The sequence below is a fragment of the Lontra canadensis genome, unplaced genomic scaffold (genome assembly GCF_010015895.1).
Source record: "Lontra canadensis isolate GAN:19392208 unplaced genomic scaffold, GSC_riverotter_1.0 scaffold4, whole genome shotgun sequence".
Classification (NCBI taxonomy): domain Eukaryota; kingdom Metazoa; phylum Chordata; class Mammalia; order Carnivora; family Mustelidae; genus Lontra; species Lontra canadensis.
Genome location: NW_022630998.1, coordinates 41,467,655 through 41,489,474, shown reverse-complemented (window position 1 = coordinate 41,489,474; position 21,820 = coordinate 41,467,655). Strand labels below are relative to the sequence as shown.

At 44.5% G+C, this 21,820-nt stretch overlaps 1 protein-coding gene across 1 annotated transcript in view; it reads left to right on the top strand.

Annotated features, from left to right (window-relative positions):
* The first annotated feature begins 1,278 nt into the window (after positions 1–1,278).
* PIK3R1 (phosphoinositide-3-kinase regulatory subunit 1) overlaps positions 1,279–21,820 on the top strand; it is an 81,664-nt gene continuing 61,122 nt past the window's right edge. The window contains exons 1-2 of the mRNA XM_032849326.1: positions 1,279–1,391; positions 11,409–12,127. Of these exons, the coding sequence (XP_032705217.1) occupies positions 11,791–12,127 (337 nt within the window). The 5' untranslated portion in view covers positions 1,279–1,391; positions 11,409–11,790. The remainder of the gene's footprint in view (positions 1,392–11,408; positions 12,128–21,820) is intronic.

Genomic DNA, 21,820 nt, shown 5'->3' with positions numbered 1-21,820 from the left:
GTTCTTTACTTCCAACACCCATGGGAATAAAGCACCAAATTCAGAGCTTGACAAAAGTGTAAATGCTTGTTTAAAAAAAAAAAAAAGGAATATCCTTGCAAGGAAATGGGGAGAGAGCTAAAGAAAGTGCTCTAGGGCAAGCAGACTGGGTGGGTGCGGTTCTCAAAACTGCTGAAAGAGGAATCTGGAAACAGAGGTCTAAACAGCGGACTCTTAACGGGGCTTAATAGTAAAGGGCAGACAACCCAAGTTGCTCGCAGTGCATCTTACCCGTCATTGGAAGGTCTGAACCAACATCGGATTTTTTTGAGCAACTTAGTAATGATTGTTAGTGGGCTAATCTGCATTTGGAAGCGAATTTATGGGACAGTATAATTTACGAGAGCTTCCACTGCCGACACCCTGAGCAAGGAGAGGGGCCGTGGTCCGCTTGAGCGACCTACATTTGCTCGGTGATGCAGAGGCTGGAAGGGATCAGTCAGCCGCCCTCCTCATTAAACGCTCTTCCCTTTTCGTGGGCCCGCTTGGCTCCTGGTGGCAGCGGTGCCAGGCTGCTGGAGCTCACGGCAGCCTGCGGGCACCAGCCCCTCCAGCTCACCCTTTCACCCTTCGTTCACCCCCGGGCGCCACGCGGGTGGCGTGGTTTTTCCGCCCACTCCCTAGGCCGTGCTGGAGAGGCTGGGAATTGCATGGCCTTCCCGCCTTGAGGAGCCCTGGAATCTGAGTCCTCCCTGCTCCTGGCACTCGGCTAGGGCGCTGGGGGCTCTAAAGAGGCTGGATGGAGTTCGTCTCCAGACACTCTGATTAGAGACGCAGCCTCTAAGTCTGAACTCGCCCTCCACCTCCCTCCCAGCCCCACCGTTTCTGGTCTCGGAGACACCGGCAGCTAGCGATGCCGCGGGCAGGCACAGACCCAGAGCGCTCTACCGCGGAGGTAGCGCGCGGTCCCGCCGCCCGGGGCATCCCCGCGGCCAGGGGCGGAAGGCTAGCCCGGCCGCAGGAAGGGTCGGCTGAGCCGGAGCTCCACCCCTCCGGCCGCCCGGCTCGCAGGCCGGCACAGTGAGTGGCGGCGGCGGAGGGCGCGGCGCCAGCGGAGAGGGGCGGAGACGTGCGCGCTGGTTGGCTCGGTCTCGGGGGCGGGGCGCGCTGGGCCGGGCCGGAGGCGGGGCCGGGGCCGGGCGCTGGAGCTGCGGGCTGACGGAGAGGAGTCGCGAGCAGCTGGAGCGGAGTTGGAGGAAGCCGCGGCCGTGACGAGGGCGGCGGGCTAGCGGGTTGGAGCCGCCGAGCTCGGATCGGGAACGACGGGCGGGTCGGGGCCGGGTCAGAGGCGCGTCGGAAGCCGCCGCTGCAGCCTGGGCCCCGCAGAGGAAGGAAGCCGGCCGGCGGGGGAGGTAGGCGGCGGCAGCGGGTCCGGGTGTGTGTGTGCCCGGGAGGGGGAGGCGGTGCGTGCGCGCGCGGCTGCCGCCGTTCTCTTCCTGTCACCAGCAGCCGCTTCTGCAGAGCCGAGCCGGGGGAAAGCGGGCCAGCCGCCGGCATCGCCGGTTCTCGGCCAGTGTTCTGCGTGCTCCGGCGGCTTCTGAGCTCCCGTTTCCCCGGTCCTCTAACGAGCTGGCTCTGCACGCCGCCGGACTCGTTCGTGCCCCGAGTTGCAGGCGATCTCGGGCTTGTCCCCACCCCTTGGTTACCGCACACTTCTGGGGGTCCTTACTGTCGCCTTGCTGCAGTTTTCCGGGGTCCTTCACCGGAGGAGAGCGCCCAGACCGTTGCCTTTGAGTTAGCGGGAAGGAGCGGAGGCTCCCCCGCGTCCTCCAGCTGCAACCAGGGTCGCTGCTCCGGCCGTTCCTCAGAGCGGGTGGGGCGGCAGTGGTCCCCGGAGCTCGCCTGGAGCCCCCGCCCTCCGAAGTTTGCCTTCCTCCTCTTCCGGGGTGGGGGAAGTGCTCCTCGGGGAGGCTGGTCGCTGGGGCCCTAAAGGCGTCTAGTGCCGGCTGGGCCTGGACAGGTTGTTGGAGGCATATTTGATGGGGTCCTCGAACAGCCCGGAAACCCAGCTTTTTCGCGGGTCGAGACTGGTGGGACCTGCCCAGCAATATGGAGCCGGCTAGGGAGAGCAAGAGTGTGGCAAGCCCGAGCTAAAATATCGTGGGGAATTGTCTGGCAACCACGGCTCTAACACTTCCCAAGAGCAGAAACTGCCCCTCAGATCACAAGACAAAGAGAACTGAAAAGCTCAAGCTAGCCACTCCTGTACAGATACATACTTCGGTAACCAGAATTTGAGCATGAACTGGGAGGGTGTGAGTGCAATGGCTGTTACATGTTGAATGCAGAACGCGTGTGAACTGGATTTGGGGAATTTCTTAGGCTTCTCTGAGAGCTATTAATATCGAAAAGGTCTCACTTCCACCGTTAATCCCTGGTGGAGCTGCAGCACGGTTGGTAGCCCAGTATGAGTTTACTTTTTATTTGGGGCTTTTATGACTGTGGAAGCAACACTTTTTTTCCCCCTTTTTTCTTTTTCTGTTCTGTTCTTTTTCTCTTTGTCGTTCAGTGTGAAGTACAACTGGCTAAAGCAGTTCCGGGTTTTGAGTGCAGCATAAGATTGTCATTTCAGTGTAATTAGGTTCAGGTTTTAGTTGTTCGGCGGGACATTCACAGAGCTTATTGACCCAGGCATTTAAATGTTGAATTGTATTTAAATGTTTCATTAGCTCGGGTTTTGTTTTGCAACTCTAAAGATGGGTAGGTAGTAGCTAGGAAAGATCGGAGATTACAGGTTCATATCTGAGGCATGCTGTTAAGAGTAATGGATCTTCAAGGTGCAAATCATTGGGAATTTGGTGAGTTCTGCAGAGACCACAAACAGCTTTTATCTTCAAAAAGGAATCCCCTCCCTCCAAATACAGGTTTTTGATAGCTCACGCTGTCCTCGAAATAAACAGTTCAAATCAATAGAGGGTAGTTTCTTAGAAACAGAAGTTGCTTAAATTTTGGGAAGCAAGTGTTTCAGTTGTTACAAAGAAAAAACCCTAAAAGTTGTTGGGGGGTGGGCAGTGTCCCTCTAAAGTTTGAGAAAATGTGTTTGGTTCAGAATCAAGCTTTAAACTGGAAAGGTCAGTGGAGGCGACTACCTGCCTTGCAGAATTGTTGGGTTATGTCAGTGCTGGCCTCTTCAGCTTTTACATTCCTGTCACAGGTAGGTAGTAGATAGTCCTACTTTATTCCTAACAGTGTATAGGTTTTTGTGATTGGGAGGAAGATCTGTCTATCTCATACTGGCTTTCAAAGTGTGAGGTGCTTTTGCTTTTTAACTTCCACCCTGATTTGGGACCTGTTCTCGTCAGTTGCATAACAGAACTCTAGTGTACACGTGTCTATCTGCTGTTTTATCTGCTTTTGTAAAATGATGTTATCACTGTGTCCTTTCACATGTGTGATGCTGATAGGGTGAAAAAGCACTTCGCTTCCCTTCAATTATTTATATTGTCTTTTCTTAGCTATTTTTTGAAATTCATATTTATTAAGATCAGGAAATCCCCACAGTGAATAAAGTTAGTTTTGGGGAACAGAATTGGTACAATAAATTATAGTTTATACATGTTTTGGTTGGTGGTGGTGGTGCTGGTAATATGCGTTTTTCTGGAAATGCCACTTGCACCTCAGCCGATTTTTGAAGGATTTTGTATCTTAAATGCAAACATACACCGCCTGCCGAATCTTGTGTTGTTAAAAGTGACCATACGTGTTAATTACATTTTTCCATAATTGCCATGTAATTTTTAAGGTAATGTGTTGTCCAGAGTTTACTTTTTTCTTAGGTGGTTCATGGGTCATGTTCTAAAAAGGCATCCACTCTGAAAGATTGTCCACTTACTCATTAAAACAGGGACAGTTTCAGTTCATTTCTGTTGTGTTTGCATTTTGTGATTCCCGAAATGCGTTTTATTGAATAAAGACATGGTGAATGAGCAGAAAATGATTTTATGGTCAGGTAGATGAGAAAGAGCTGAGATGATGGCTGCCTATGTGGGGAGCCATTGGGCTCTCACCTGTGGGGCATACACTGTGCAGAAGAAAATGGGAAGTGCTTCTCTCTGTACGTTACATATTTTGATGGGCTCCCCACAGATCTGTTTTGGAGGGAACAGGAATTTATCAGTGAACTCAAGAGAATGGAGCCTCTTAGTGAAGCTCTCAGAAAATGAGGTTACTTACCAGTGGAAGAATGGCTTATCAATTTAGTTTTTATACCTTAGAAGGCACAATATAAATTCTGTGACTGTTTTTAATAGAGAACTTAGGTTGTAAGTAATTTTTAAAATATTCATGGTATTGCTTTTTTCTCTGACTCCTCCATCTCCATCCTAATGTGATTTCTTGCTAGGCTTCTGCCAACTCCCTTATTGGAATTACTTGCCTTAAAAAATGGCGATTAAAGGCCATTTCATGTGCATTATGCCAAATGAGCTGAAAAATAGACTACATAATTACTCATAAACTTGTCTGTTTGGCTTATGTTGGTTGGTTTTTTTTTTTTCCCTCCAAGTGTATAATGAGCATAGCGTAGTTTTTTGCTGGGAAAAAAGAAAATCCTGCTATGAAAACATCTTTGGAGATTTTATCTTTCCAGCATTGTTTTCCTTAAAGTAAATCAAATACATACCCACAGGCACCTGTAGTCAAAATAGTTTTCAGGTTCAGGATCACCCCAGAGAGTCCCAGAGTGTGAGAAGACTCCCCCGGTGTGCAAGAGTGAGTTAATAGAGCCAGGTGTCTGGGCAGACATGCTGCCCCTCTCCTTCCTGGCTAGACCCCGGAGGTCCAGACCCTGGACTCAGACCCCAGAGGACCTAGGGCTGAAGCCTCAGAACTCAGCTACCTTTTTAGTCCATGAAGGACTCTTTCCCTGTTTGAGGGCAGAGCCTTCACCAGACCTTGCCATAGAGGAGTTTTGGCCCCTCCCCTGTCTCCTCTGCCTGGGACCTCCAGAGCCATCCCTTTCCCTCAGGCTGGGAGAGAAGTAGGTGGGCAAAGTCCACAAGCAGCCTTTTTTTGTCTGCTTACTCTGAAAAGGAGTTAAAGGGACAGCAGAGATTTTTATTTTGGGCTAACTTGAGGATTCCTTTATAAGAGTTAGCAAGCCTTTAGAAGCAGTGCAAACAAAAACTCCTAGCAAATATTCCTGTTTCAAGTAAGGATCATATAAATGGTAGTGATAATAGTATAAATAGTATAAATAAATAGGAGTAATGATACCCGTAATAACATAGCTGCAGTTTACTAGCTATGTAACATCAGGCAAAGCCTTTAACTTTTCTGTGTTTGTTTTCTCATCTGTAAAATAGGGTTAGTAATTGTATCTAGGATGGTTGTGAGGGTTCATCGAGTTCTATGCAAAACTCTTAAGAGCTGTGCCTGGCGCATAGTAAACACTATGGTGGTGTTAATTATATTAAGTTCTAATTATCAAGCATGGAGGTAAGCGCTTTATATATGTAATTTCATTTAATTCTCATGGTAACCCCGGGAGGTGTAAGTTTGCTCATTGTAGCTGTCTCACAGATGATAAAATTGTGCCACAGAGAGATCTGAGTAACTTGCCCAAGGTTAAAAATCCAGACAGTGATGGGGACAGCTGCCTTTGTCCGAAGCTCAGTGCTTATACTAATCTCGTTAAGACTTTTGCAAAATTGCATTGTATTTTCACAAGAGGAGGAGGTTCAGATCATCTCATTCAGTTCCATAGCTGTTTCCATGGGCCTTTTCCCTGTGATGGTGCAGGAAACTGGAACGGTCAACCCCCACGGCCTTGCCTGGCTGGTGGGGTATGTTTCTTAGGCCCCTCAGACCTGCAGCAGGAGCACTGGCATCTTTCTGCGGGCCTCCAGTGAGGACTACAGCTGGACCTGGGCCTCTCTTCTCTGCCCCTCCTGAAGTGTTCCAGTTCTGTGTCATCACTTTGCCTTCTGGAAAATCCTGCCTCCGTGTTGTTTCACCTGGGCTTTTCCTGTGTCCTGCCCACCCCCACTGCTCCTCCAGCCCAAGAAGGGCTGCAGCCAGGAATCTTGCCCTAGGCAGCCCACTTGCCCACCGTATGGACTCAGCCCTGAGCTTCACAGCCAGTAAGACATTGTGGTTGGTTTGAAAATGATTGAGGATATCTGACGACTTTTACTTTAGGCTTAATCTGAGTTTGCTCTAACTTTGATTTTTATGATTTCCAGGACATTTTATTGGACAGGTGAAGAAATTTTTAAATGATGATTTGTCTTTAAAAGACAGTGAATTTAGGTTGGGAGCTTGCCCTAGACTCAGAGCTAGCCTGGGGAGGGTGGAGAGGTGGAATGCAGGGAAGTATGGGCTGTGGGCCCAGGAACCCTCCGTTGCCTTTGCAGCCGAGGTGAAGACCCACTGTGTGCTGGGACCCAGTGGCAAACGGCTCATTGAATCACAGGCGTATCCTGATTTACTTCAAGTGATTTAAAAATACCCTATATTCCTGTCTCCTCACCACGTTTGCTAAATCCTTGTCCTTTGTAAAAGGGGAATGAGTAAGTCAGCACAGTCAGAGGACTTTTCAAAGAATTTTGTTTGGTTCTTTGCCAGAATACCTGTGGGTTATAGGGTTAAATTGAAAGTTTGCATTCAGGCCTTTCTACATTAAGAAGTCATGGGTTGCTGATTGTCAGGCATCAGACACAATTTTATTTTGGAGAACAAAATGGGAATTGTGCAGTATCCTAGCAAAGAGAGAAAATATACATCGATTAGTGGTGTTGTAGGTGGGCAGTCTTTAAAAGGGTCGAAAGACTGGAACACGGTAATTACCATCAAAGAAATTTCGAACTGCTGCATGCAATATTTTGTAAGAATAAGTTAGTTACTTGTTTATAAAATTCCTTTATATCTTTTGTTACTGTAACTTACTTATGCGCTAGCTTGGCACCTAGATCATAAAATTGCATTGCTTATTTGAAAACATTAAATTATAGATGGGTGCGTATTACCCACCTATAAAACCTGTACTGTGTTAACAGTTGTGTTGGAGCTAGGTGGAAATAGTTCACTGGACTGGTGAATGTAGCCAAAGAGATCGGAGGCGTAGTCTTATAATCTGGGCAGCATATATCCTGTTGATGTGTGAGCAGTTCCAGCTCCAAATTGATCCTAGGAGGGTTACATGACAGAGATGCTGCCAGTGTCTCAGGCTGCTGAGTCTTCTGCAGTCCTGGGGAGAATGTGAGGGTAAGAGAAAAAAGAACTTGTTGTCTAGGTAAGATAGTTATGTGACTATGGATTAATGTTCCATGTATTCCCCTAGGGAGGAGCTGAGTTGTTAGAAATTGTGTAGTCAGGGGCCTGGGATATCCATAGAGGGCATAGATGCCAAGAGGGATACAGGTGGCAGAAGCTTCAGCTCATAGAGCAGAAGTGGGCAGGATTCCAGAAGTGGGCAGCCTTCCAGAAGTTTGTGTCCAGTATTCTCTCATTCACTAGTCTATAGATTTCTTTGGCAAGGATGCATTTTACTGAAGTCTCTTTGCAAGAAAATTTGCATTGTCCAAGATACTGGGTCCTGAACTTGATGGAACTCTTGCCAAGTTGTAGTGGCTTTTTTTGGTCAGGTGTGTTTGTAAAAGAACCACCAACACTATCAGTGAGGCCACTGTCACAGAGAGTAAATAAAAAACAGACATTCGGGATTAATCTCAGGGGGTCAGAATGTGCCGGCAAAGAATCTGCATCGTTGACCCTGTGGACATACCTGGGCTGTCCTCGGTCAGCAAAGCATGTTGAATTTGGGCAGTAGGTTCTAGTGCTGTCAAAAATCGTGGCCCTGGAGCCAGAAGGCTAGAAGGTGAACTGGGATTCCAGCTCCCAGTTGCTGAGTGTTACCATGGCCAAGGTACTCAATTCTCTGTGCCTCAGTTTCCTCCTCTGCAAAGTGAGACTATTGATAGTGCTGCCTTGGGGTTATGGAGAAGAGCGACCATGTTGATGCACGCGTAGTTCCTAGTGAACATTAGGTGGCAATGGTTGAGTAAGTTAATAACACATCCAACTCCCAATAAGTGTTAGAGGATGCCCGTGATGACCATGATGACAGTGACAGTCCTCGAAATGGGTGTGGCTGTCAGGAGAAAGTATGCCGCCTGCGTGGGGGTTGAGGTGCCCGCCCCTTCTCCCCGGCCAAGGCTGCCGTGCATTGGGCCACAGGACACTGTCCAGTTGCCGCCCAGATGACTAGTCAGTGTTCGCTCTTCTCTTACAACGTTGCTCTCCAGCTGCTTAGTGGGCGCCAACTTTTGGCCAACCTTGAATTGTATGGATTGGTCTTCCTGGCCTTGATGTTGTGGAATCCCAGAAGACAGGAATGTGGTGTGTTCTTATAATCCTAGCATCACAGAAGATGAGGGTTTTGTTGATTTTTGGTTTTGTTTTGTTTTGTTTTTATTTATTAAAGATTTTATTTATGTCGCAGAGAGAGATCACAAGTAGCAGAGAGGCAGGCAGAGAGAGAGGGGGAAGCAGGCTCCCTACTGAGCAGAGAGCCCGGTGTAGGGCTCTATCCCAGGACCCTGAGATCATGACCTGAGCCAAAGGCAGAGGCTTAACCTACTGAGCCCCCAGGCGCTCTGTTTTGTGTTTTGTTTTTGAATCAGACGAAGACCCAGAATTCTGCACAGCTCTTCTCACACAGCAAGTTAAGTTTCTCCTTTTAAAAACAGTGAGGGTTGGGAATTAGTAGAGACATCAAGGTCTTTGGCACCTGGGTTGGGGATTGCTACGCTCAGTCATCAGGTTCCTTGGGGTTCTTTTACTTTTTGCACAGATTTAGCCTCAGGCTAACATAAGCATAGTTTTCAGGTTGGTAAAACCTTGACCCGTCATGGGGCCTCTTAGTATGGTGTCTCCTCTTCAGGACCATTGCATATCTGCAGAGGCGTGCTGTGACCAGGGGCCCCGGTGGTTGCTGAGGACTGTGTAGGGAAGGGAGTAATGAAGAGAGACAGACAGGGAGAGAGGGAGAAAGGGAAAACAAGGGGGTGGATATAATATTCCCCATTCTGTTAAGAATCTCACCAAACTGGCCCACTGGTTGTTGAAATAGAACAAGCCATAGGCAGCAGCTGGTGGAAAGATCTATCCAACGTACTAGTTGAGGATTTTCCCCCCCCAAAAAGACCTACATTGCCAGGAAAAGCTAACAAAAATTTCAAGGCAGATTTGGAGGAATTAAATTATTCTTAGGCATGTTGCCTGGTTTCCAGGCATTTAGGGATATGTAAATTTTCATGTTCCTTAGAGTTCTGTGTCTCATTTGTACAGAGTACATTAGTACTAAAAATGAGATTTGCTAGTCCTACATTTTTGTGTGAATTTCTGCTGTGAATATTTAATTTGATTCCGGATCCATCAAACGGAGAGGTGGTCTTCAAACATAATACAGTTTATTTTTCTAATACACCATGCTAGTTGCTTTAGTTTTTTTTTTTTTCTCTTAATCTGACGACTGAAATGCAAAGTTAAGACTACTATCTCAAATTAGTATTCTTACTACTCGAAGGTTTCCAGTGTTTGTTTTTGCTTCTTTTAATATTAACTCTCCTAAGAGTGTTACTGTACTACCACGAAGAGTCTCTAACCACATAAAGTTGAATACTTGACACTTCTGAATACCAGCATTGTGAGCTGTGATTAGATTTTGCATATTAAGATGCACACACTGGCGAGTTCCTGTAATACTGAACTTCTCAAGTGGCCCCCGCATTAAAACTCACGGAGCTCTCTTTGATACAGCACGCTGATGTTATGTGGCGCTCGTTTTATTGCTTTGCTACTCAGCCAGCGTTAACTTTAACCTTTCAGTTGCTTCTACTTTTGATAATGAAGATAGTGCTGAGAAGTGACCGGAGTGCAAAGTGTGTACATGAACGCCCTGTGCTGTTGGCAGGCCACGTGCTGACTTTCTCTCTAGAGAGTCTTTAATTCCTCTGCTTCCACTATGTTACAAAAAAAGCAAAAACTTGCACTGCTGGTTTCCCCTTGCACCAGGCTGTCTTTCCAGGGTAATCTCAGGCAACCATTTCTACTTCCTCTCCAGGCTCTTAACTCCTTCAATTCTCAGACTGTCCTCGATGTCTGTAGACTGGCAGCTGGTTTCTCAGAAGTCAGTGATCATAGGGTGATGCAGAGCCCCGGGTTACCTAGCCTTGCCTCACTTTCCCCCTGCTGGAGGCCCCTGCAGGATTTGGTCTTAGAGATCACCTTTTCCCACCCAAATCCTCTTGTCCATTGTTTCCCAGGTAAGACCGACAGAGCCTGTCTCCAAACCTTGACTTTGCTTTTAAGGCTGCTTTCAGCGAACCCCAGTGTGTTTGAGCTTCGGATCATTTTTTAACCTCCGATATTTTTTTTTTCCCTGGGAGCTCCTCCCTTCCACTGAGTTCAGTCTCACCTTATTTGCAGCTGATCATATCTGGAGCGGGTTCCCTCTCTTGAATCAGAGGCTGGGTTTGCCCCTGAGCCCCACCACACTAGCAGTTGTATTCCCAGCATTCCCTAAAGCCCACTGGAGTTAACTCCGGTTTGGCCTTCTGCTCCTGTTCCGTCTTGACTCTGATTCAAGCATCACCACCACACTCGTGCTTTCTCTGCAGTGTCTCTTGCTTCATCCCCGCCCTTCCCTACCTTCTGCCACCTTGGTTCACACGCTTGGGGCCTTTCGCCCACACCATGGTAGTTCAGCTTTCATCCTCCCCGCTTCATCCCTTTTGCCCATCCGTCCCATTTGCCGTAGTTGGACCGAGATTCTTCAAGTGCCCCTCTCTCATGGTGTTGCTCCCCTTTCTCTAAACGTCTTCAGTAGCTCTCGAGTACCCCCCGCCCCAAGCTCAGTGCAGGCATGTGTCATGTCACATAACCCCTCCCTGTCTTTCTAATCCAGTTCTAGTGTTCCCTCTTTGGCTTCAGACGCTTTGGACTGCCTGTTCTAGCTCTTCCCAGAATAGGACATTTGCTTAGTCACATCTGTACCTAAGTTCATGCCACGCATTCCATTGTGTCTTTAGATCCCTGCAGTTAGACGCGGTTTCTCCCTCGCCAGGACCCAGCAGCGTTTCGTCTCTGCCTGTCTTCTGCACTTTCCCTAGTGTTACGGTTCCTTGTGTCCCGTTCTTATCTGAGAGACATTGCCACATGCCAGCACACCTCCCACCCTTGCCTAGTGTTCTTGGAAGGCAGGGACTGTCTCACTAACCTTGTTGTATATATCATGTTGAGCAATAGCACGCTGGCCCGAGTGTGTATGCCAAATTGATTAAATACTTGTTGAATGGAAATAGAAATTCAAATTCACACAGATGGCAAAGTGTGATGTTCATTCATAAGTCTTGTTTTTCCTCTGCTAGGTGAAGCTCGCGTGTGGAGTGACACAGTCAAATCAGACGCCAGATGGACAGTGAGACAAGAGTGTCAGAAAGGATTGGGCCGCGCTGCGAGAATCAGCCTGGAGGCCAAGTGTTGACGAGCTGCTGAAAAGGAAGCCAGTGGGAGGACTGTGGGCCGCAGAGGAAGTGGCACCCTGTCTTCAGTCATACCATTGATGGAGGACAGATGGACAGCCGGACAGCCAGTCGCCTCTCCTCTTAAACCTTTGGAGAGTTGTCCTTTGTCCTCTCCTGGACACGTATTAGGAATCTTAAATTACACTCTGAATTCGCTTTCTACAGAATCATAAGACCAGACTGCAGCGGGAGGACTGCTCTGTTGCATGGTCCCAGACTCGCCACCATGAGTGCCGAGGGCTACCAGTACCGAGCACTGTATGATTACAAAAAGGAACGGGATGAAGATATTGACTTGCACTTGGGTGATGTCTTGACTGTGAATAAAGGGTCCTTAGTAGCTCTTGGATTCAGTGACGGACAGGAAGCCAGGCCTGAAGAAATCGGCTGGTTAAATGGTTATAATGAAACCACGGGGGAAAGAGGGGACTTTCCGGGAACTTATGTTGAATATATTGGAAGGAAAAGAATCTCGCCTCCCACACCAAAGCCCCGACCACCTCGACCCCTTCCTGTTGCACCAGGTTCTTCAAAAGCTGAAGCAGATAGTGAACAACAGCAAGGTCAGTATTCCTAAGTGATTGCTTTTTATGGCAATTTTTTTTTTTTTTTTTTTTTTTTTTTTAAGGAAAAGCCTGAGATTTATGTTGGGCTGTTGTCCTCAGGGAAGGACTCATTTTGGCAGTTTTATCTGAATTTATGCTTGGTATATAAAAAGTTGGTCAATCATTACAAGACTAGAAATTTGTGTTTGTGGGGTAGAGCGTTGTAAAAAGAGGGAGATGGGATGGTAGATGAGAACCTGTTTCGTAAGCATCTTTAAACCCTGTTATTATAGTTGCCATGGAATTAAACACATTGCCTTCTTCCTCTTGTAATTGGTATTAATATATTTAAATAATCATTAGGGGAAGGTAGAGGGTAAGTCAGTATATTTAACGTTAATTTAACGTGTATGGAAAAATGTCGAAAGCAATAAAGTGACCACAGAACTCAGCAGGGAAGAAAGCATTTATAACCTGGTGTCTCCCTCTTGGTTTCCTCTCCAGAAACACAGTGGCTTTAGCTGACGCCTAATCCCATACTCAGTATTGGTGGAGAGGGAGTTTTCTCCCTTCACAGCAGGTCCATTTCCTAGCACTATTGCCTCTAGTGTGCTTGGCCATCATGAGGGGGAAAAAAATTACTGAATGCTTTTCTTAAATGGAAACCACCTTGATTCAAAACCCACTCCTTGTTTATTATTGGAGATGGGCCACGCTCGAGCTTTGTGCACAGCTGGTCACTGAAGGTTTTTCTGCTGTGCAGTGTCAAGTAGAGACAGGCCCTTTGCTCAGCTTTGCTGTTTCGACCTTTGTTAAATACTCATTTCCTTGTTAGTAAATTTCAAGCCTTTTTTTCCCTCATAATTTTTTTTTTCTTCTCAGACTGAGAAGGGTTTGGAAAGGTAGGTTTAAAAGAGTCCCCCCCGCCCCCAAAACCCCGCAGCGGTTGCATGTGAAGTAGAACTGCCCATGGTATTACAGTGTGTTTCTGGGAGGGATTCTGATACTCTTCTGCCTTCTTTAAGCTGGCTCTTTATAGCACTTAAAAATGAGGTAACAGGGGTGCCCGGGTGGCTCAGTGGATTAAGCCTCTGCCCTCGGCCCAGGTCATGATCTCAGGGTCCTGAGATAGAGCCCCGCATCGGGCTCTCTGCTCAGCAGGGAGCCTGCTTCCCCCACCCCCAGCCCCGCCTGCCTCTCTGCCTAGTTGTGATCTCTGTCTGTCAAATAAATAAATAAAAATTAAAAAAAAAATGAGGTAACATGGGGTTAAAGGAGCAGAATGCAAGGTAAAGTCCTGCCTTTTAGCACTGGGTCATAATACGACAGGGAATCTTTTATAAAAGTCAAGCATCCCTGCCTAGAGATACCTGAAGGGGCACGTGCCCCTTCCTCCCCCTCCCCGACCCAAAAGGGATACTTGTTGGGTGAACGTGATACCGAACTTTATAAACAATGTCCAAATATCTTTTACCCTACAGTTGAAAAGCAAAATTAAATTTTTCTTCACAGGTAAGTCAGAAAACCTTGACTGCATATGTAGATACAGTTTTTTCAACCATTGCATTTCATTGAGCAGATTGAGGGTGTATACGTTACGAGGGTTTTTTTTTTTTTTCCCCCCACACCAGACTATGTATTTTAACTTAGCTGTTTATTTTTTAAGTTAAAAAAAAAAAAAAAACACTTAAACTAGGCTGATTCCAAAGGAAAAATTTAATTTTCCCAGAATACAAAAGATGACAGAATCCTACAAGTATCTGTGTTGGATTAGAGAAGATTATTTAAAAGGTGAAAAGAAGGGGCATCTTGTCAAGATTAGTGACATACAGATTTTGTAAAAATAATTTCTAGGCAAAATTGCATTTGATAATTGCTATTAGGTATAACTTTCATTATAAGTAAAATGATTTTCTCTTTTTAGGTCCTAAACTATTTTATAATGCTTTCTTTCTCAGGTGATGCAGTGACAATGGAGATTTTTCACAGCCTTTTCTTTTTTCTTTGTAACACATGAAAAGGTAGAGTAATTGAAGATTTTTAGCAGAATTTAGGAAAGAAACCCATGATAATGTGCATTCAGGTATTAGAAAGAGTGGGCCTAAATATAAATGAGAAATTAGAAGTAATTAAAAGGTTGAAAAGGGAGTTAGGGGAGGTTGTGAGGGGAGTGTAGTAATAAACATTAGGTTTCCCAGAAATGTTAGTCCTCTGTTCTCATTTAAATAGAAGGGGCACCTGGGTGGCTCAGTGGATTAAAGGTCTGCCTTCTGCTCAGGTCATGATCCCAAGATCCTGGAATCGAGCCCCACATTGGGCTTCCTGCTCTTCGGAGAGCCTGCTTCTGCCTGCTGCTCTTCCTACTTGTGCTCTCTCTCTGTCTCTCAAATAAATAAATAAAATCTTCTAATATAAATAAATAAAAAATAGGATTTGTCTGAAATGAGGACTCAGTAGCTCCTACTGGTTGCCTGTCACATTGATAAGGAAGGTAATTGTAAAGGCAAACATGTATGTTGGAACTATCGGATTCTGGTTTCTTTTGCCCATGTGGTTGTTTATTTGGAAGCCTTTACAGTGACACCCTGTGGAGCAGTGAGAGGATGGTTCTTTTCTTACTGTAGTTGAATCATTTAGCACTTTTTTTTTTACTTCGCATACTTGATGTAGCCTGTTTTTTGTGTTTGACTTTCTTTGTTTTACTTAGAAGGTTACCTCTGAGGCCTGAGGTCCATGCAGGTGTCCTGTTGAGACCATGTCACTGGGAGAGTTGGCACTCCCCATCACAGGCAGGGGATAGACAGAGGGTGTTCACGCCTGCCTGCCTGCCTGCCTGCCTGCTAATTGTGTGGTTCTTGTCTCCTCCTCTTGCAGCCTTCTCCCTCCTTCAAAGAAGGTTGTGATTGGACTCTGGCCACAAGTAGATTGTGTGAGGGATTGCTCCTTACATAGTAGAAGCCACTTTTCCACTTTTCCTTGAGTGTTCCTGGAAATAAAGCTGTGAAGTTGAGCTTCTGAAACTCATTTGAAAATCTGCTAAGCCTTCCCCCGGTGCGTTTTGCGTGTAGCCTCTTAGGAAGCCCAGCCTGTCGACTGAATTGCATTTGTTCATTGGACATTGTTGTACTTACCGCCTTCAAAGTCATTCAGTAAACATGAGCTGCGTCGCTGTTTCATGCTGGCAAGTGGTGATGACAAATGAAGTCAAAATTCGAGAGAGGTAGCGTGCCTTCTGATACTGTGTCCTTTCCCCTCCCGCCTCGGGGCTGTGCTTCCTTCCTCCCCTTGGCCAGCTCTTCCTCACACATCCTTTGGGCAACCTACTCTGCCCTCTGCTCCCATCTTCTCATGGAGGCTGGCTCTGCTCACCGTATCTCACGTGGTGACCTGCCCCTCTGCTTTTGCAAACCATTTATTATCTAACCGGCTATAGAATTTACTTCCCACGTTGATATGGGTTGTATCTTCCCTCTGCTAGGTTGTAGGCTCCATGACGGTGGGAATCTTGGTGGTTCTTCCATTATCCCGAGTATCTAGAACAGTACAATAGGTTGTCAGTGGATAAAGGCTTGCTTTTGAGGTTCTTCATCGAAATGTTTCATATCCAGGTGATTTTAGTTTATTGTATTTATTTTTAAAGATTTTATTTATTTATTTGATAGAGATCATAAGTAGGCAGAGAGGCAGGCAGAGAGAGGAGGAAGCAGGCTCCCCGCCGAGCAGAGAGCCCGTTGCGGGGCTCAATCCCAGGACCCTGAGACCATGACCTGAGCCGAAGGCAGAGGCTTTAACCCACTGAGACACCCAGGCGCCCCCGTCCAGGTGATTTTTAAAGGAGAGCCACACACTCTGTCTGTCATGGGCAGGCATACGAGGCTGTAACAGCCCATTCTGTTATTAGAAATCACAGTTGATTTGTTTTCACATCATTCACATCTGAGGAGTCTTGCAGCCTCAGCCTTGACCATTGAATTCTGTGTCTCCAAAACTGTTACTTCCTACTCCAGTGCTTAGGGTAGGTTGTTCTGCTAGCGGGAAAGTGTGTTAAGATAGTGGGTTCTGTCAGCCACTTAAGCAAAGTGATTAGAACATGTGTCAGGATCAGCAAGTGTCCTCAGGCACAGCTTTTATTCCCTCTCCCCTCCTTTCACCTCATTCCCTTTGCATGGGATGGGGCTAAAATTGCCAAGAGGAGTGTCACGTTGCACTTTCCCTCAATGGGGTGAAGCCCTGTGTGACCTGCTTTGGAGAGAACCTGCTCAGTGTTGAATGCAGGTGAAGGGTGTGCAAAATAGGTGTCACATGGTCATTAGGGGAGCCATGCTGTTGACAGACAGTACTCCAGCTCTTTCTGCATTAGGCTCTTCAGACGCTGGCATTCCGTTCCCAAACATGCAGCCCCATTCAGCCATGGTCCCCGTTTCCTCTGTATACAAAGAATAATGGAGGTGGAGATGTAGGGATAGGGGAATGAAAATGTATTCCTTCCTTTTATAAGTAAGCTGTCCAGCGGGGCTGTTTCTTGAGACAGTATTCTGCATTTCATTAATTAAAGTCATATCAATGCACACTATTTAGACTAGTGAGATTCTAGTACCTAGAATCTCGTTTATTGTATAGACTAGTGACCATGTTACTTTGTAACGGGAACATTGGAATCTGCTAACTGGAGAGAGCACTTAGGAATTCGAATTCATACCCACCTCCATCCCCCATCCACACCCCTTACCGGCTCCCACTTGGGACCCTGACAGTGAGTCCCGGGTCCCAGCTGGTTCCACACATAAAACACAAAAGCACACATTGGGTGAGGCCTATTTTAAATTTTGATTAGAATTCTTTATAAGCAGAAAAGAAAAAAGCATGTACCTTGCTTTCAAGGTTTCCCTGGCCAGGTTATTTCTACATTTCTCATACTCAGCATTTGGGTGTCCCTCCATGGTTGTCATTCACCGTCTAGAAAGCGAGGCTGTAGTAAATCACAGAAATTGACTATACTGTACAGAGGTCATAGAAGACAGCGACCTGATCCCAAATTATATACCTTTGCTGAGCCTCATGGTCATAACATACTGCTAATGCTTACCCAGACAGCATCTGTGAAAGTCGTTTGCTTTGAGCCACAAATTCCTGCCTTCATGAGTTCTGTTTTGGTTGAGATTATGCCTTGTCATAACTTTCTTCACCTGTTCTCCGACTTAAGTGAGACTTTGCTGTGCATTAGAGGATTGTCCAGCAGAGAGCCTGCTTCTCCCTCTCCCTTGGCCTGCCGCTCTGCCTACTTGTGCTCTCTCTCTCTTGCTCTCTGTCAAATAGATAAATAGGGATAGGGGAATGAAAATGTAAATAATAAAATAAAAAATAAATAACAAAAAATAAAAGCAAACCCTAAGGGGGGATGAGTAGGGAGTTCCTCTTGGTACACTCCCAGAGAGGGAGACATTCCTCCCTCCTTCCTCTAGTCTGTTATTTGACCAGAAGAACCTGATATTTCTCTTTCCTGGAGCTGTGGTGACAGTTAAGTTCAAGATTACAGATAAGACATTGCTTGAGGAAAAGATTTCTGCCATGTTACCATGACACGTGTCATTTAGAATCACAGAGCTATGGTATGCAGGTTGCATTTTCTTAAGTGAGATATATGTTCAGATGATAGCATTAAAGCTTCTGGCTTTAGACTTTTCACTCTGCCTTTTTTTTCCCTCCCAAAATGGGTAAAGTATCCAAAGTCCATATCTGTACTACCTAAGTAAAGCCTCACACCTCTGATTCGAGCAGGATCTCTCTTAAGTGGAGTGAGCCTATTTTGTTTCCTAGCAACCAAGCTAATGATGATGTTCTAATGAAATTTTCCTTGTCATAAAAGTAGAACTCTATATTTTGAAAATGTTTCTTTTTTAGTTTAGTTGTCAGTAGATTCTTTGATAACTTTGACGTCTTCTCTGGTTTCTAGGTAAATGCATCTTTGTCTAAAACAGGAGAAATTCTGATTAATAAGCACTTCTCCAGTAAGTCGGAGTTTGAGAAAATAATTCAAATTCTTAAATTCAACAACAAAGGGTGTCTTACATCTGCTAAGTAGCGTCCCAAAAGGGGAGAATTTTGTACCTCTGGCAGAAAAGAATACCAAATACATGATGCCATTTACATATCCATGTTTTTTTTAGTAAAAGAAAACAGATGTTAGCAGTAGAACTGGCTGTTGCCTATATGTGTGTCTTTGTTGCGAACAAATTTCCATGAGGAATGACATCAAATTGGTTTGAAGGCTGAAATGGGAGAAAATAACTTGGTGTGATAGCTAGAAATGAGAAGCATAATTGCATGATGGATTATATCTAATGTTTTGAGGTCTTGGTTGATTTTATAGCATTCGGTACCAAAACAGTTCTTAGGCTTTCATTGAAACTAATCTAAATAGAGGAGGTCAGAGTGTACTAGAAGTTGGCTGTATTTTAATTTCTGGGGTATAATTTCCCTAAAATGTCAAGTTTAACAAAATACTGTCAGAATACTTTGTAAGTGTATTATTCTTACTTACTAATTTCTATAAATGACCACAGTATTTTGTTTTTACTATGAAAATCCTATGCACTATACATTGTTAAATAATCTGATAAAGTAGAACTTTGCAAGTAAAAATAAAAACAAGCAGCAGATCTTTCTGTTTAATTATGCATGCGGAACTTTGTCCCAGTAGCTTTATGCCATCTGACGCATGGCTTTCATTTTCAGGAATACCTTTCTGGACACTGTCTTGCTTAGAGGTGTTGGCATTCATCTGCTCATCTATTTCCATTTGGTTGCACTTATCATGTGGTGCCTATAGATTCTTCTATCCTGTCACGGTTTGATGCATATTGAAGTTCTGACTGTGAATTTATTACACTGCATTGTAGGAGACTCTTTGTAATTTGGTGACCAAATTTGATATCCAAGATAGTAAAGATGTTGGTATAAGTGAAATATAAATCTCTGTGATACAGTATTTGAGCCAGAAATTCCACTCTGCTTTGCTTTCTATAAATTCCTTAACCTTTTTTTTTTTTTTTAATTCCTTAACCCTTCTAATCCAGTGTTCTCTAGTTGTAAAATAGAGGTAGGTACTGTCTCTTCTGATTTTTTACTGTATTTTAGTTTTAGCCTTGCTGCCACTTGGTCAGTAAAAATTTCTTTATTCCTACTTAAAGAATTGTTGAGACACATAATCCAGGAAACTTAAGTTGTCCCCAATACTATTTCCCCAGTGCATCTGCCCAGAAGGCAGAAGACGGGACTTAGGTTAAAAAAAAAAAAAAAGCTAGGATGGTTGGGCATATGTGCTCATGTGACCTCATGGCAAGACCTGATGTGGAGGTTGGGCTGTGAGATCAGTTGGGATTTTTGCTGATGAAGGTGCCAGATTAGTAGCAAGAGTTTGCAAAACTGCATACAAAATGATCTTAAGGTACATATCACCAGTATGAGAATTTATGCTTTCCCTCTGTTGGTGGACTCTTAGGAATGGTGGACGTCTAAGTGAGTTTGTGACTTCAGGGTTGACATGCTGCAGCTCATGAATGAATGAGGAGATACTCATGGAATCCCTGCCTTGTACGATGTCTCTGTGGTGTAACTAAATTTTTTGACGTGAGAGGAGCTCAGATTTCCTAAGGATTTGTGTTGTGGGTTTTTTGTTAAATTCTTCAAGGTAGGTAGACAGGGTGGTGGTTATAACGTTTGTCTATGGGGTTATAAAGATTTGTTTATTCAGAGCTCTACAGATTTATGTGATAGAGGTATTGGAGTGTGTGCCCAAGAGGTAACACATTAGCATAGACATTGGGCAGGGCTGCTTTGTAGTAAAGTCAGCCAGATAGTGGGCGTGGGGGCAGTCATCCTCATCCTCCAAGCTTACCCCCAGGAAGGGACCTGCCATAGTGCCTTGATTTGGCATGTGGTACCATTGACACTGAGAAAAAGTCAGCTCCAGCTTATTGCTGGGTCTTGGAAAATTCAGTTTTCAAAGTTACTTCAGGTTGCAAAGAAGATAATCTACTGTGAATCCACATTAAATACCACTGGGTCTATTTTCAGCATGTTTTTAAAAATAATTTGTAATGTTTAAGAATGTTGCTTCTTTATCAGTGAATGGTTTATTTCAAATACATCTTTCTGTCCCTGTGTCCTAATTGTAGAAACCTAGTTGAATGTTTGTATCATTACTTTGTAGTTTGAAAGTAGACAACATGGCTAACTTGCTTTTTTAGGTAGCCAAAAAGTAAATTTCCCATTATCGAAGGAGAAAGATTGATTCCAAAAAGTTAGAGCAAGATGACTTTATTGCTAAATAATACTGATCATCTACTGAGTACCAAGGAATGAGATTTAATGAATTTGGCTAGAATATATCAGAAGTATATAGTGTAGTCATTATATCACACTTAAATACGTGGATGTATTTAAATGCTGCAAATGCCTTTTTCAAAATGTACCTTAAACTAACAAAATAAAGCTCACCAAGGCTTTAAAATTTAAAAAAAAAAAAGGAGGGACCATAAAATCTGTAGGCTTAGTTCGCCAGGTATTCTGCTAGGCATTTCATAGCTATTTTCCATTTGATTCTTCTATCCATCCTGCAAAGATTGCATTATTAAAATCATTTTCCAGATTAAGAAGCTAAAGCTCAAATGATTTTGTAAATATTTAAGAAAGGGGCTTCATAGAAGGGGCATTCAGACCGTTCAGAGCCCTCCAACACATAGCTGTGTGGATCTTGTTAGGTAGTCCTTTGTGAAGTTATCAGTAACCGAAGAAACCAGATAGTTTCAGCTTTTTGGGTGGTCTTTAATTATGTTTCTATGATCTTTCAGGTTTCATTGGCTGTTACATTCATAGAACCACACAACAAATTACCTCTGTTTTACACACACTCATTGCATTTTCTCATGTCTGTTAAATATATTAAAGGTTTGAGTTACATGACTGACGAGGCCATGAAACTAAGACAAAGTTTTGGGTACATGTGTGTGTATGTGGTTTTTCTTAAGAAGAAATAAACCTTGATCAGATCCTCAGAAGTTACGTACCATTGATAAATGATTTCCCTCCGTGTCTGTTATTTTGGAAGAAGTTACTGTCTATTTCAAATGTTTCTCTGAATTTCTAACTTTCCTCTTTTTGTCTTATAATTATATCATTTTGATTGAAATGGAGCGCAGGCTGGTTATTACCTGTTTAAAAGCCAGAAAGCTGAGTATGTCCAGCATAAGAATTATGTGTTTTGGCATGTAGATAGTGGCTGCTTGAACTTCATAAATACAAGAAATCCCAAGATGACTAAAATGAATTTGAAGTCTTAAGCCTAAGCCTGAGTTTTGTCAGAGTTAGCAGTAAACGCCATTTTAAAGACTGGCTAAATGGCTAAATTCCTTTGAATGTCAAACTTTATTTCTCAGGAAAGTCAGTCACTGCCAAGTTTATAACATAAACATTGTGTTTCTGTTTCCAGAATTCCAAGGACAGGAGGGTCGATGAGGGCACGTGAAAGGCACAGGTGAATTTTATTTCTGGGTGTTTAAAAGGACAATGTGACATTGCACAGAGATAGTCTCTCAAAGGTGATGAGTGCCAGCAGAACCTCTTTGGATGCCTTTAGTTTTGCTTATGTTTTTTTCCCCTTGAAACATTTGAAAGTTTCCTCACTGAAAAAGGTCTCTGCCTGGTGGGCCT